This window comes from Musca domestica, unplaced genomic scaffold (assembly GCF_030504385.1).
Source record: "Musca domestica strain aabys unplaced genomic scaffold, Musca_domestica.polishedcontigs.V.1.1 8, whole genome shotgun sequence".
Taxonomy (NCBI): Eukaryota; Metazoa; Arthropoda; class Insecta; order Diptera; family Muscidae; genus Musca; species Musca domestica.
Genome location: NW_026712409.1, coordinates 23149173 through 23165536, shown reverse-complemented (window position 1 = coordinate 23165536; position 16364 = coordinate 23149173). Strand labels below are relative to the sequence as shown.

The 16364-nt window shown below is 34.5% G+C and overlaps 1 protein-coding gene across 1 annotated transcript in view; it reads right to left on the bottom strand.

The window, feature by feature from the left end:
- Positions 1-3373: 3373 nt before the first annotated feature.
- LOC101896283 (leucine-rich repeat-containing protein 4) overlaps positions 3374-16364 on the bottom strand; it is a 47173-nt gene continuing 34182 nt past the window's right edge. The window contains exons 3-7 of the mRNA XM_011293357.3: positions 7952-8095; positions 7401-7611; positions 7152-7337; positions 3832-3987; positions 3374-3746 (exon numbers count right to left, since the gene is read on the bottom strand). Of these exons, the coding sequence (XP_011291659.1) occupies positions 3577-3746; positions 3832-3987; positions 7152-7337; positions 7401-7611; positions 7952-8095 (867 nt within the window). The 3' untranslated portion in view covers positions 3374-3576. The remainder of the gene's footprint in view (positions 3747-3831; positions 3988-7151; positions 7338-7400; positions 7612-7951; positions 8096-16364) is intronic.

The following is a 16364-nucleotide window of genomic DNA, read 5'->3' as shown; positions in this document are numbered from 1 at the left end:
CCCATATAAAGCTACCTCCCGATATCCTGTATTTTAATTTTTTGCCACATTTTTTTCACTGATTTGTCTAAAAATTGGTATTTGTGGGTCATAATGGGTCCTAGTTCGTGTGGCGAAACATTGTATGTATAGGTCCACGTTTTGATATAGTCCCCATATAACGGTACCTCCCAATATTCGGTATTTTGATGATTTTTGACACATTTTTCAAGAATTTCTCTGAAAATTGGTAGTTGTAGATCATAATGGGTCCCAGTTCGTGTGGTCATTGTAATTATAGGTCCACGTTTTGGTATAGCCCCCATATAACGGTACCTTCCGATATTCGGTAATTTGATGATTTTTGCCATATTTCTTCACGGATTTGTCTGAAAATGGGTATTTGTAGGTCATAATATGTAGGTCCACGATTGTATGTAGGTCCACGATTTCGTATAGCCCCCATATAACGGTACCTCCCGATATTCCGCATTTTAATGGTTTTTGCCACATTTCTTCTAATGTTTCCTTTGCCCTAAGGTGGAGGGTATTAAAAGTTTGACCCGACCGAACTTAATGTTGTTTTACTTGTTGAATTTCTGTTAGTATCTGTATTTGAGATTTGGCGGAGGATTTGTAAATTTGTGCTTTAATTGTACGAAAAGTACTAAATGACATTAATTTGGTATTGGGTAAAGGAATTGAGCTGAAGTTCTGAAATTTGATTTTAAGGTATCTGTTGATATCTGGAATCGAGATTTGGAAGTGGTTCGTAAATGCGTGCTATATTTGTACAAAAAGTACTAAATAGTACTAAATTGGGTGTTGGGTGAAGGAATAGGACTGAAATTTGTTATCGTGACCTCTGTTGCTATCTGCGTTTGAGATTTGGCGGGGATTTGTAAATGAGTGCTATATTTACTAAGGCCACTGTTGGTATCTGGAATTGAGAAAAATAGTGATTAGGAAACACGTCCTATGTTTGTAAGAGAAGTACTAAATGGTGCCATATTCGGTATTGGATGAGGGGATAGGACTGGAATCCCGAAATTTGACACTGAGGTCTCTGTTGGTATTTGGGATTGAGATATGGAGGTGGTTTTGGAAATGTGTACTACAGGTGCAGTTGCACGAAAAGTGCTAAATAGTTCTATATTTGGTACAATTTCGTATTGGGTGCACAGATAGTGCTTGGGATCTAAAATCGCTATTCATGTGTAGACATATGGAGATGGTTTCGGAAATGTGTACTATAATTGTACGAAAAGTACTGAACGGTACTATATTTGGTATTGGGTGAAGGGATAAGGAATCCTTAAATTTGATATTGAGGTCTCTGTTGGCATCTGTGTTTGAGATTTGGCGGTGGTTTGTACGAAAACTACTAAATGATGCCATATTTGGTATAGAATATGAATCCTGAAATTTGATATAGATGTCACTGTTAGTGTCTGTGGTTAAAATATGACGGTGGTCTGGAAATGTGTACTATATTTGTTTGAAAAGTACTAAATAGTACTAAATTTGATATTACGTAAAGGAATACAGCTGAAATCCTGAAATTTAATACTGAGGTCTCTGTTAGTATCTGGGATGGAGATATGGAAGTATGTTTAGAAATGTGTACTACAGGTCCACGAAAATATTTCTATATTTGGTACTAAATAGTTCTATATTTTGTACAATTTTGTATTGGGTGAGAAGATAGTGTTTGAGATATGAAATTTGGTTTTTGGGGTTGCTGTTCATATGTAGGACACAATTATAGGACACATTTCCGAAACCACCTCCGGATGTCTAGTGGTTTCGGAAATGTGTCCTATTATTGTACGAAAAGTACTGAATGGTACCATATTTGGTGTTCGGTCAAGGGAATCCCCAAATTTGATATTGAGGTATTTATTGGTAACTGGTATTGAAATCTGGTGGTGGTTTTGCAAATGCGTACTATCATTGTTCGAAAAGTACTGAATGGTACTATTTATGTAACATTGTTGGTTCTAGGATTCTGAAATTTGATATTAAGGTCTCTCTTGGTGGTAGGTTTGTTATAAAGAGGGGTTTTGGAAATGTGTACTATGATTGTACGAAAAGTCCTGAATGGTACTAATTTTGGATATCTGTTTTTGTTTTATAGGGTTTACCTATGAAAATGTTGAATAATTTTGGACAGTTAAATCGAATCTGGGTTCATTGTGCAAAGGTTTATTAAGTTTAAAGTTTTTATTAAAGTTGTTGCAAAATGATCAGGCTTAATCCCTTTATTGTTGTTTTTATAAAAACAAAGTTTGTTTATTATTGGAGAACGATGGTAATGTTTACCAGGGGGTAAGGCAGGGAATACCTAGGTTTCAGAAAGAGATTGGTGGCTCTTTCCGAAACCTAGGAACGAATCTACAATTGTAAGGCGGACTTTCTGCTAACTTAGTTTTAAAATAACTATCTGAATTTTTTTTTTAAATATTAGAAAATATTGATCATAGCCATACATCCCCTCCCAAACGACTACCTCTGTTTGTTAGAAACATCTGGATTGTTATTAAATTGACATAATACATTAAGAGGACATTGAACTGTTTATGACATGTACGCCACATTGACATGACGTTAAATGCATGTCCACCCTCCAATAGCCGTTCATACATACTTACCCGTTTGCCCGTCAATCCAAATTTACGTCCTTCCAAAGCCCATAAAATAAAAGTTCGAAATGAAAATTTTAGAAATAAAAAAAGAGTTCAGTTGTTTTATTAAGTCGTGTTTTTTCAGTATTCTAACAAAAACATAAAATGGTGGTAATTGTGGTGGGGGGATTTCACTAAATGTATATATGACAAAAAAAAGGATAAATTAAAATATTTATGTATATATGTATGTTTCTATTATGTGTAGTAGTAGCAATTGTAGTAGTTTGGTTGGCTTGGCTTACTTTCCCTAACTTAAAGCTCCGTGATTATGGCTAAAAAACGAATTGTGTATAACTTATGGATTAGATAAGGCACCTTTGTGATTGGCTTTTCTTGGCTTACATTTGCATTTGTTGTATGTATTTTAAATTACTAAATAATACAATACAGACAAGTTGTTTTTAAATTAAACTTAATAATTAACTTATAATTATTATTTGTCATCTTCACCATCATCATTATTATTAATATTTATCACTAATTTATACAGGGTATCCTGTAGTGGGATTTTTTTAATTTTTTCGCTTTTTTTGGGACACCCTGTATATGTCTGGCACTTTGTTAACATAATACTAAACAAATTTAATTAATATATCTATGCAGAAATCAAAAGTGTCAGGAGTATTATTTTCTAAAAAATAATGTATTTCCCATTAAAAATTTACATCTAATCTATCAAAGCTTTAATAAAATTTTTTTTTTTGAAAACATTTTCCTGACACTCTATTTCGGCGAATAAAATCAAAAAATAAATAAAAAATAATTATCACTATACAACTACGACTATTTATAAATATTTGAGGCACTTTCCTATTCTTATCTAGTAGCTAAGCAGTTTGTGATTTTTTTTTGTGTCAACTCCTTTCTTAGGCGTATATAGGTGTGTGTGTATATGTATGTATTTGTATCCTTAGGCAGTATCACAGCACAACAGTTCATCGTTGTGATTACAATGGAATTCCATTTCCTTTTTGTTAATGGCATTTTTCGGCGATATCACCAGACTTTTTCGTTGCAGTGCGGCAGCACGCAATTTCTTGTTGCGTCGCTTACGCTTGCGATGTATGCAATACCAGACCACTGTGCAGAGGAGAAGAAAAAAAAGAAGAAGTCGATTATTAACACCTTTCGTTTTTTATTGTTTTTGTCAGTTTTTATTACTTACATAGAAGCACCACCAGAATGCCACCACAACAGCCGGCCACAAATATCCAAAGGTTACGAGCTTCCGCTTTGGCCACCGACGTCTTGCAAGTGTGAAAAGTTTCCGAATCTAGGGTAAAATTATATGGCAGTGGACAAATGGAGGGATCCAATGTTTCTACAATTAAAAAAGGGAGGGGGACAATGAAATTCTATGATTTATTCTTTTTTTAAATAAAAAAAAAATAATAAAAAATGAAACGGAAAAATACGCTGACTCCATTCTAAACAGATACCAAAGAGGAACATATAACAATTAAACAATTAAATAAAAAATCAAGAACAAATATTCCATACTGGCAAGTGTCCGCTACTACGTCAGCGAAAAGTCCGTCTTTTAGGCCAGTTTACAAAAATTTTTAATCAAAACTTCATACATGATACTTAGTTTTCAGATTTTCAAGTTTTTCCTTTTTCGAAAAGAATTATAGGAAAATGTTTAATTTTTACACCAAAAAGTCTTTAAAATATTTAATTTTGAAATTTACCGAAGTGGATATTAGTACAACTATTGGGCAGTGGATCAACATCCAATGTTTCTGTTCAAAACTATTTCAACGTCTCCATATGTAAACCCTAAAAACCAACAGAGACCTTAATATCAAATTTCAGAATCCCTTCATCCAAAACAATCTAAATATGTCCATCCTAGAAACCAACGGTGATCCAAAAGTCGTACAATTTAGTACTTTTCGAACAGTACACATTTGCAAAGCTACCACCAGATACCAACAGAGACCACAATATCAAATTTCGGGACTCAAGCTTTATACATTCACTTAATACCAAATTTAGTAACGCTTAGTACTTTTCGAACAATTATAGGACACCATTTCAAAACCACCTCCATATCTTTACCGCAGACTCCAACAGTGACATCTATATAAAATTCCAGGATTTCAACTCTATTCCTTCACCCTATACCAAATTTAGTACTTTTCGTACAATTACTGTACACATTTCCAAAACCACCTCAAAATCAAATTTAGTACCATTTCGTACATTCGTACAAATATAGGATACATTTTCAAACCACAGCTAAATCTCGAAAACAGATACTAACAGAGACCTCTATATCAAATGTTGGGATCACATCCAAGACCCAAGTCAGTACTATTTAGTGCATATCGTACACATTCCATATGTCAATTCCAGATACCAGCAGAGACCTCAATATCAAATTTGAAGATTCCAGTCCAATGCCAAATTTAGAACCACTTAATATAATTATAGTACGCATATCCACAGCCAACTCCTTATCTCAATTACAAACACAAACAATGACATCCATATCAAATTACAGGATTCCAGCCCTATCCTAAATTTAGTACCATTTGGTACTGTTCGCACAAATATATATATATATATATATATATATATATATATATATATATATATATATATATATATATATATATATATATATATATATATATATATATATATATATATATACGGATTTCCAACAACACCGCCAAATCTCAAATAGAGACACCATCAGTAATCTAAGTATTAAATTTCAGAATTTTATCTCTATCCCTTCATCCCATATCAAATATAGTACCATGCAGTACTTTTCGTACACTTATAGTATACTCTTCCGAAACCACCTGCATATGCCTAGGCTACACATAAACAGCGATCCTAATATCAAATTTAAGATTTCAAACACTCTCTGTTTACCTAATACCAAATTATATCAAATATAGTACTAATTAGTACTTTTCGTGCAATTGTAGTACATATTTCCAAAATTAAATTTTATTCTCAATCTTATACACTAACAGTGAACCTGTGCAGTTCTTACTCTTATTACACATTTCCAAAACGACCTTGTTGTAGCAACCCCATTTCCAAGAATTGATACTCATACCAAGTTTCATGATTTTACCACTATTCTTTCACATAATTCCTAATCGTACCGAATTCAGTACATTTTAGTACTTTTGTTACAGGTATTGTTAGAATTTGGAAAAAAAACCCTTAGTTTGTCTATCCTACATAACATGAAAGACTCTCATTCCAAATTTCAGATTTCTAGCTCTATTCCTTCCCCAAATACCAAAGTTAATACTATTTAGTACTTTTCGTACTTAACAGGGTGAGATGAAAGAAACTGCAACCAATTTCAGACTGCTGTCATTTCTAAGCCATAAATGAAACTTTTGTGTTTCGTTCCATCGCTCGTTACCGATGTTACGAGATACTGGTAGCGTAGCCCGAAGTCAAGACCGGAATGGATGGAAGAAAACAGCAACATCAGCAGAAATGGTTCGAAAAGTAAAGAAGCGACTTGATCGAAACCAGCGTCGCAGTGGCCGAAAAATGGCTCGTGATCTGAACATATCCCATTCGGCAAATATTGAAAAATGAGCTGGGGGTGAAGCCATTGAAATTCAAAAAAGTGCAAAAATTTACACCGCAACAGAAATAAAATAGACTCAAAAGAGGTAAAGAGTTGCTTCGCTTAGCCGAAAGTGGTGAACTGCCGAATTTGGTTTTCTTCGATGAGAAAACATTCGTTGTCCAGCAGTTTGTAAACAAACAAAATGCTCGTGTTTACTTGTCAAAGAGGTCAGCTGAAAATATGCACCTTCGGTTGGCCACCAGAACTCAAGCCCCGGCCATGGTGATGGTGTGGGCCTCCATAACAGCCGACGATCGCTCTCCGCTCGTATTAATTGACAGTGGCATCAGAATAAATGCCGAATATAATCGCGAAAATATTCTGGAGGGTGTATTAAAGCCTTGGGCACGCAAACATTTTGGCCGCAGACCTTGGGCATTCCAAAAAGCACCATCGCACTTAGCACGCGCCACCCAAGAATAGTTACAAAATGAGGTTCCTCGCTTCATTTCCAGCGCACAATTAGCACCAAAATTTTCGGATACCAATCCGTTGGACTATTATGTCTGGAGTATTTTGGATAGCAAGGTTGGCACTCAAAAATACCAAAGTGTCGATCACCTCAAGCAAGCGCTTCGCCGGGAATGGGCCAAAATACCGCAGTGCAACATTTAGGCAGCGTGTGACGGTGTCATTGGCCGTTTGAAGGCCATAATTCGTGCCAAAGGTGACCAATTGGAACAAATCTAAACTTATTCTAAAATTTGATGCTATTTCCGACATATTTTGCTTTCATTCTTTTGACTTTTCCGACTCTTGACTTTTCCTTACTGGTTATTATTATTATTATTATTATGATTATTTTTTTTACTAATTTTGGTAATTTTTTTTATTCGAAAATCTTGATTTTTTACAAAATCTTTTCTTCAACTCACCCACACAAACAGGTACAAATTTCGTTTTGACCGACAACGCCCTCAAATGATTATTGGCCTGTTGACACTGGCACTGATCCAATTGGGTCCGTGTCAGATCGATACTCTTTAAATTGCACATATTTGCAAAACGATCTATGCTGAGATCCATCAGGGGATTCATTGAGGCATTTATGTGCCATAGTTCTGCAAAAAAGGGGAACATAAATTAATAAATTACAATTGTAGATGATTTTTAATCGAACTTACTTGGTAGTATACCCAAATCGGGTATATCTTGCAGACCACAGTCGGCCACATTGAGATATTCCAGTGGCGCCTTTATCGGTCTGTCCAAGGCCTCAAGATCACGTTCCAAGTGGATCAATTCATTGCTGTCGATGTAGAGATTTCTCAGCGAAGGCAGCTGCAACAGTTCCAGGGGTATGGTCAATAGACCGTTATTTGATAAATCAATTTCCTGTAATTACAAAAACAAAAATGCAAAAAAAAACTAATTAGTTAATGTAACAATTTAGCATCGAGTTAATTGAGCGCAACATGTGAACTGTCTACAAAAGTCACTGATGATTGACAAGAAGTGTCATAATTAGTTTGAAGTAGCGTGCGAGCATCTTCCCCATCCAATGTGACAATTGCATGCAAATGTTCTCTACAACGGATTTGTTAATTATTTTTTTTTTGTGAATTTATTTTTCTCGCATTCAATTGTCTATTTTGTTTAATTAACCGTTACATTGATTTGTTAATTTACATTTCGCATTTGTTGTTCAAATTTTGTTGGAGATAATATCGCTTACCTGCAGTGATGTGAGATGGGAAAATGTACCCGGTTCCACCGATTGTATCATGTTGTCATACAACAATAAATATTTAATATTTTTGTAGGGTTGAAATGAGCTGCGCTTTAGCTTCTTGATGCGATTGTAGGATAAGTCCAAGACCTGGAAGAAAATAGAAAAATGTTTTTTTATTATTAAAATTTAGAAAATTAAAAAAAATAAATAATTTCAAATTAAATAACGAAGTATAAAATATCTGAACTGAAGACAAAAAAGTTTATTGACCTTTAGTTGAAAAATATCAAACATTCGAAATGCAAAAAATTGAGTGTAAGAAAAAACATATAAATATTTATATTTTTAATAAAAAAACAACTAAAACCAGTAAAGAAAGTCTTAAAGTCGGGCTAGGCCGACTTTATGATACCCTACACCACTTTGCTAATTTAGTAGAGCTCCACATAACAATTAAAAGTTTTTATGGGATAATTTAATCATACACGCTATGATTATAATTATAATTTAAAGTTCAAAGGACTAAATATGCCGAAGCATTTGTATCTTTTAAATTCGGAATTGTATTGCCCATTTGGTGCACAATTATTTTGAAATCGGATAAAGATATATATGGGAGCTATATCCAAATCTGAACCGATCTCGATAAAATTTGGCAAAGACATATCTGAGCTGTATTTGATATATGTCCCTGAATATCGTTGTTACGGAGTGCATATTAAGGTTGTGGGTAACAAATATAACAAATCGGATGAATAATATATATGGAAGCTATAGCTATATCTGAACCGATCTTCACCAAATTTGACATACTAGCTTCTAGACTCAATTCGGTCGTAAGTGCCAAATTCCATCCCATTTGGACAAATATTAGACGTTTGGTGCACAATCAAAGGTAAATCGGACGAAGTTATATATGGGAGCTATATCCAAATCTGAACCGATCTCGATACAATTTAGCAAATGTATTTCTGAGCTGTATTTGATATATTTCTCCAAATATTGTTGTTACAGAGTGCATATTACGGCGGCGGTGGACAAAAATAACAAATCGGATGAACAATATATATGGGAGCTATAGCTATATCTAAATCGATTTCGATCAAATTTGGCATACATATTTTCAGGCCTAATTTGGGTGTATATGCAAAATTCCATACAATTCGGGATGATATTACACGTTTGGTGCACAATAAAAAGCAAATCGGACAAAGATATATATGGGAGCTATATCTAAATTTTTACCGATTATCTCCAATTTCAATAGGGTTCGTCCTTGGGCCAAACAAATGATCTGTGCAAAATTTCATCTGGATCGGGCAATAAATGCGACCTGTACTTTGTTTACAAAAATATATTGACAGACGGACAGACGGACGGACGGACATGCATAAATCGACTCAGAATGTGATTCTATGCAGATCATCAAAAGGAACTATGGGTCTATCTCGTTTCCTTTTGCCTGTTACAAACAAATGCACAAAGACATAATACCCTGACCACCTTGTGGTGTAGGGTATAAAAACTGTAAGTGCGGCCGGGCCGAATTTTGAATACCCTCCATCATTTGCAACGAATTTGGAAATTCTCAGAAACAATAAAATCTTAAAAACACCGAATGTAGCTGTAATGTAATGGTCTATACGACGACATGGACCTGCATAGGTAACTTTTGTCATAAGCCATTACAATATACAAATGCGAAACTTAAAAAAATCGGTGAATAATGTAGCTAAAATCATTAAAATACCGAATATCGGGAGGTGCTTATATATGGGGGCTATACGAAGACGTGGACCTGCACAGACAATTTTCTGTTTTAGGCTGTAGTATCCATTTCGAACTTCAAATACCAAACTTGAAACAATTCCGTTGAATAATGTCTCTAAAATCATCAAAATACCGAATATCGGGAGGTACCGTTATATGCGAGCTATACTAAAACATGGACCTACATGGTCCATTTTCAATACCAAAAATCCTTTAGACATAATATACATTTGAATAAATGTTATCAATCTACTTCATTTCGTTCGAAGGCTAGAGTGATTTCCACAGACGGACAGACGGGTGGACATCGCTAAATCGACAAGGTAAAAAGTATCAGTCGGTTTTGCCGACAGATATATACCCTCAGCCAATGTCCGACTATTTAAATATGTTTTGACTTCTGCTATGATTATTCAATTGTTGACCCTCTTTGGAGAAGGTTCCGAAGCAATGAACCATTATTGTTCATTTCGTATCGGTCCTACATAAATATGATATAAATATAGCGACGTATCAGGTTTGGATTATATTGATTACTTCCTTCACTTTATATGAGACTAGCTGAACCCGGTGCGCTTCGCTACCCCTTTTGATTTTATATGCATTCAAAATTTTATTTACGAATATATGTTGGATAAAGAAAAACAAATTTAAAAATTAAAAAAAAATATTGCACTAATTTAATGCGTTAATAAACAAAATCATTACAAAAGCAGTAACATGACATGCATACACGAAGGGTTTGTCCTTTTGATTTATTTATTTCATAGCAAATACCAAGCGTGCAGGAAACTGCAATTTTTTTAAGTAGAGTGGCATTTCTATTGCTATTAGTGAATTCGAGATAGCAACATACTTCGCCGTAATAAGCGTATTTCAAATAAATTGTTGTGTTGTTTTTTAGCGTTAGCCTAAGGCGTTGTGGGTCAATGGTTCTTATTAAAATCATATCCCAATCTGATCCGATTTAAATATAATTTTAAAAAAATTACTTTTACACCAAACTCCGCCACACCTTTCATATTTCATTGAAATTGGTGCGTCAAATATGTGAAATCGGCCGAGAATATATGTATGGGAGCTATATCCAAATCTTCACTAATTTCCAATTTATTTATCACATTTATTATTATAACCAAATTCCGCCACACATTCTGAATTTCATTGGAATCGGTCATATATATCGTGTTTGGTGCATAATATGTATGAAATCGGCCTCAACTGATTTCAATATAATTTGGCAATTTTTTCTGGTGCCAGATTTTGTCTTCTCGCTTTGGGTGCATCAAATATGTGAAATCGGCTGAGTATATATATGGGAGCTATAATCACATCTGAGCGTATTTGAATATATTTTATTTTTGTACCAAATTTAGCCACTCATGCCGAATTTCGTTGGAATCGGAAATACGTATCGTGTTTTGTGCATCAAATATGTGAAATCGGCGGAAAATATATCTGGGAGCTATATCCAAATCTGAACCGATTTTAATATAATTTGACTAATTTATTTTCTAATCAAAATCCCGTTACATATTCCAAATTTCTTTGGAATCGAACATACATATCGTGTATGGTGCATAAAATACATGAAATCGGTCGAAAATATATATGAGAGCTATATCCAAAACTGAACCGATTTCAATTTAATTTGACAAATTCATTTTGGCTCCCAATTCCGTTACTTATTTTAAATTTCATTACAATTGGAAATACATGTCGTGTTTGGTCCACCAAATACATGAAATCGGCCGAAAATGTATATGGGAGCTATATCCAAATCTGAACCGATTTCAATATAATTTGGGAAATCAATTTTTTAGATAAAATCTATCACACGTTTCAAATTTCATTGAAATTGGGGATACATAGCCTGCTTGGTGCATCAAATGCTTGAAATCGGCCGAAAATATATATGGGAGCTATATCCAAATCTGAACCGATTTCAATATAATTTGACAAATTTATTTTCGGATTAAATCCCGTCACATATTCCAAATTTCATTGGAATCGAACATTCATATTGTGTTTGAGGCATCAAATGAACGAAATCGGTCGAAAATATATATGGGAGCTATATCTAAATCTGAACCGATTACAATATAATTTGGAAAACTTATTTTTGTTCCAAATTCCGTTACGTATTCCAAATTTGGAGACTGTATCTTCAACCAATCAATAGATATGTGCATATAAAATCTAAATTTTTGGGAGGTACCTCCGATTCTGATGCTATATCTCCAGTTCCAAGTGGAAATTCAAAAATGTATATAGCCTATGTTACTTTCAGGCGATGTTGCAGTATATATGGAAATTTTCAGGGAAATCTATTCAGCGGTTTTCGAGTCCATAAATTACAAACAAACATACAAACATTTTCCTCTTTTATAGATATAGAAGATATGTGATAATTTTTAAAAAAAATGTTAAAATGTGCTTGAGGTACCGGATATAGTCGACCGAAGTATTTCATACTTCATCTAATACAGATAACAATATTGGAAATCAGAAAATCGAACATTTGAATCTAATTTTATGCAAAATCATAAATTCCATATTCCTCTCAGTTTCTGCAACGCGAGATATATTTAAATATAGCAAGCAGTAAAGAATCAAGTTGTAAAGTCGCAAGTTATGACAGATCAAAGTATTGTGACCCTTTTTGGGTCAGGTATAAAATAAAATTTAATCTAAAAAATAATAAAACAAGTAAGCAAAGGCTACAGTCGAGCGGGGCCGACCGTTGAATACCCTACAACACTATAATAAACCATACAGTTGATATAGGCAGATACTCGAAAGAATTCCACAAGATTTTGTGACAAATAATAAAAGAAAACCATCGGGTTCCGTTCTCTAATTTTCGAATAATAGCAACTTAAACTAATTTGCTCATTTCCAATTTATTGGTAGATGTTGCACGTAAATGGTCTTCCTAGATCTGGAACCAATATTTCTCAAAAAAATGAGAAACAGACATTTGACTATATTCTTCAACGAAATCAGCGTTAACGAAATAGTCAGAAGTGCGTCTTTCCTGTATTTGTGAATTCTCCAAAAAGTCACTGGAATCGACATTTTCGTATTTTGTCTACAAAATTTGGCAAACTATTTCACACATTGAATATTTTTGGATGGCCATCCAAAACTGCTTGGCTTTTGTAATGTCCGGTAACCCCCATTCAAATGTGCGTGAGGATCGGGCGACAATTTTGCAGTGTTTTGGTCTATTTCAACCCCTAAATATATGGCGATCATCTCCAAAAAGAGTAGGCTTCTATTCTGACCCTCATCTTATCGCCATGCAAAATTTCGTAAGGATCGGTCCATAAATGCGATCTGTATATGATATCCTGATATCCCAACTACTTAGTTTTGTTAGCTGTAGAATTAGTACTAAATGTTTAATTCAAAATGAAAATATGCCAAAAATATGACAAAATTGAAAAAATATGAGAAAATTTTACAAAATCAATATTTTCATCTTTAGAGAGATATTTTTATGAGATTTTTTTAGACGCTTTTTCTTTCCAGCCAAGAGGCCATTCTAAACTAATGAGAACTTTCGAAATCGGTTCAGCCGTTCTCGACATATAAGAGATTTTTCAAGCATATCTTCTTTGATATACATATATATCGCACATATTTTGCTATATATCCGTATTGTTGGATGTTAACATCAGTGTAAAGATCAGAAGTAACCTTGTCATGGCTTTGTGATTTCGCCGGGATTTAAAATATTCGCGGTTTAATGAAAAATTTTGAATTTTTTCAACACAAAATATATGGTCTATTTCACCGCTAAATGTTATCCGATGACCACCCAAATTGGTAGGCTTCTTCCCCGCCCTAAACTCTAGCTACATGCGAAATTCCGCGTCGATTGGTCTGTAATTGCGACCTGTATAGCTACTGCAAAATCCGACATTTTTTCAGTATTTGGTCCATTTCAACCCCTAAACAATTGGCGATCATCTCCAAAAGAAATAGGGTTCTATTCTGACCCCAGTCCCACCTCCATTCTAAATTTCGTGAAGATCGGGCCATAATTGCGACCTGTAGAGTGATTACAAATTAACATGGACAGACGGACAGACGGACAGACGGACGGACGGACATACATAGCTAGATCGACTCAGCTCGGCGAGCTAGGAAGATCCATATATACTTTCCTATGTGGGAAACCAATATTTCGAGGTGTTACATAATTTTTGGGCCAATCAAACTTATAATACCCCCAACACATAGTGTTGTAGGGTATAAAAATTATAATAAAAACTTCCAACTTTTGATTAACTTTTATTAATTAATAAGATTTAATAAACAACTTTACTTTTCCTACAACTTTGTTGTCTCGACAGTTATGTTTCAAAAAAACGAGAATTCTCTTCCCACTCCAATTGTGTGCGAACAATGTGCTCCACACTAGAAGACCTCATCCACCAAGACTCCACAACAATGTAAACGAGGTATTATTTAGCAATTAAGACCAATTGAGCTTCATTTATGCAAGGGGCATGGGCTTGGAATTGTGGCTGGGCCAGCATTTTTTTTTTCGAAATTTACCAGAAAACCACAAATGAAGAACTCAGACAAAATAAAATTAAAAACAAAAACAAAAGTGAATTCAAAAAAGCTCTGCTCTGAAACCTCGGAAATTTGTGTGTGAATGCAGCACATATTTGGTTTCATTGAAATAAATTGATGGCCATGATGAACGGTAAGGGCGTAGATGTCTGTGTGAATCAGTTATAAACAATTTTGACATGTGATTCCAATTGGACTGAGTTTAAATCGAAAACTAAGAACCTACAGAAGGGATTTTCATGCAAGGTCTTTACTGGTCTTTCCGTAAGCTTAAAATATTTAGCAACCTTCGCCGTGTACTCCTATCCATCATCTATTTCTAGAAGGCTTCATTGATTTTCATTGTAAAAAAAATCCCCAATGACTTTCGATCAATCTTCTAACTATTGGTCTTCTATCTGTGAACAACTCGGTGGTTTTCGAGTTTTCTAACAAGAAGTAAAGATTCCGCAACCTTTTTTTATACCCTCCACCATACGTAGCATGGAGGACATATTAAGTTCGTCATTCCGTTTGTAAGTCATCGAAATAATAATTGTAGACCTAACATAGTATATATATTCTTGATCAGCGTAAAATTCTAAGATGAATTAGCCCTGTCCGCCCGTCTGTTGTAGTCACGTAAGAGTCAAAAAGTATATATATTCTTGATCAGAGTAATATTCTAAGATGAATTAGCCCTGTCCGCCCGTCTGTTGTAGTCACGTTAGAGTCAAAACGTATATATATTCTTGATCAGCGTAAAATTCTAAGATGAATTAGCCCTGTCCGCCCGTCTGTCACGTTAGAGTCAAAACGAATAAAGAACGAAGCTAAAATTTTGCACAGATCCGTCTTTTGTCTGCAGGCAGGTCGAGTTCGAAGATGGGCTATAGCGATCCACTATGTCGTATCGTATTCTTAGAACTTTACTCCATGGAAGAGAATTGTCCATGGGTCCACTATATCCTGAAGCTCCCGTATTTTAACGAAATTTTCGACCGGCTTTGTTTTTAATTTGGCGACATTATTTAATGAAATTGTTATAAGTTTCGTATTTTCGTATACTTATGCAGGTCCATGTCTTCCTCTAGCCCCCATATAACGGTTTTCATTTAAGTAATATTTTTTGACGGTTTTTTTTTTTTTTTTTGTTTTGAAGATCCTTCAAAATGTTGGAAGGTATTAAAAGTTCGGTTTTCTAAAATTAAAATATCATCAAAATTCCGAATATAGGGAAGTACTTTTTTATTGGGGCTATACGAAGACGTGGGCCTTCACACACAATTTTACCGAAAAAGGGAGGTGCCATTATATGGGGGCTATACCAAAACGTGGACCTACATCACCCATTTTCAATGCCAAAAGTCCTGCAGACATAATACACATTTGAGTAAAATTTCATCAGCCTACTTCATTTCGTTCGGAAGCTAGAGTGAATCGACATAGAATTTTATGCTGATCAAGAATATATGTACTTTGTGGGGTCTAAAATGCATATTTCGAGGTGTTACAAACGGAATGACAGACTTTGTAAATTCTTCACAAAAGCCCACTATTGTTATATTTTTTTAAGTAATAAGGCTAATTATAATTTGTGAATGTCTCTGATCTTTCACAGACATACGCAAAATACTGGAACTCTTTCACAATCTGCCACAATCCATGCTTCTTAACAATCCATGCTTCTCAACAAATTTGGTACCAGGCCACAAATAAAGGGAACAGAAAATATTTTTTTCAGATTTTTAGGTATTATATGAAACGTTACAGCTTCAATGTATTCCCAAGAAATATTCCCCAAAGGGTTTCCAACAATATTTCCAAGCACACTATGTTACAAAAACGCAAGGGTTACGAGGAGTCATACAATTTATGAAAGTCTATTAATTTTTACTCAAAACTAAAAGCATTGATACTCCCTCTCTCTCTCTCTCTCTCTCTCACTTCTCTCATACGAATGCAATTTGATGCCATGACATGCAATAAACTCCTCTTCATTTAATTGAAAATGTAAATCCCCCACAACAACAATAACAACATTAAAACCGAATAGAATATCCAGGGCCGACACATTGAC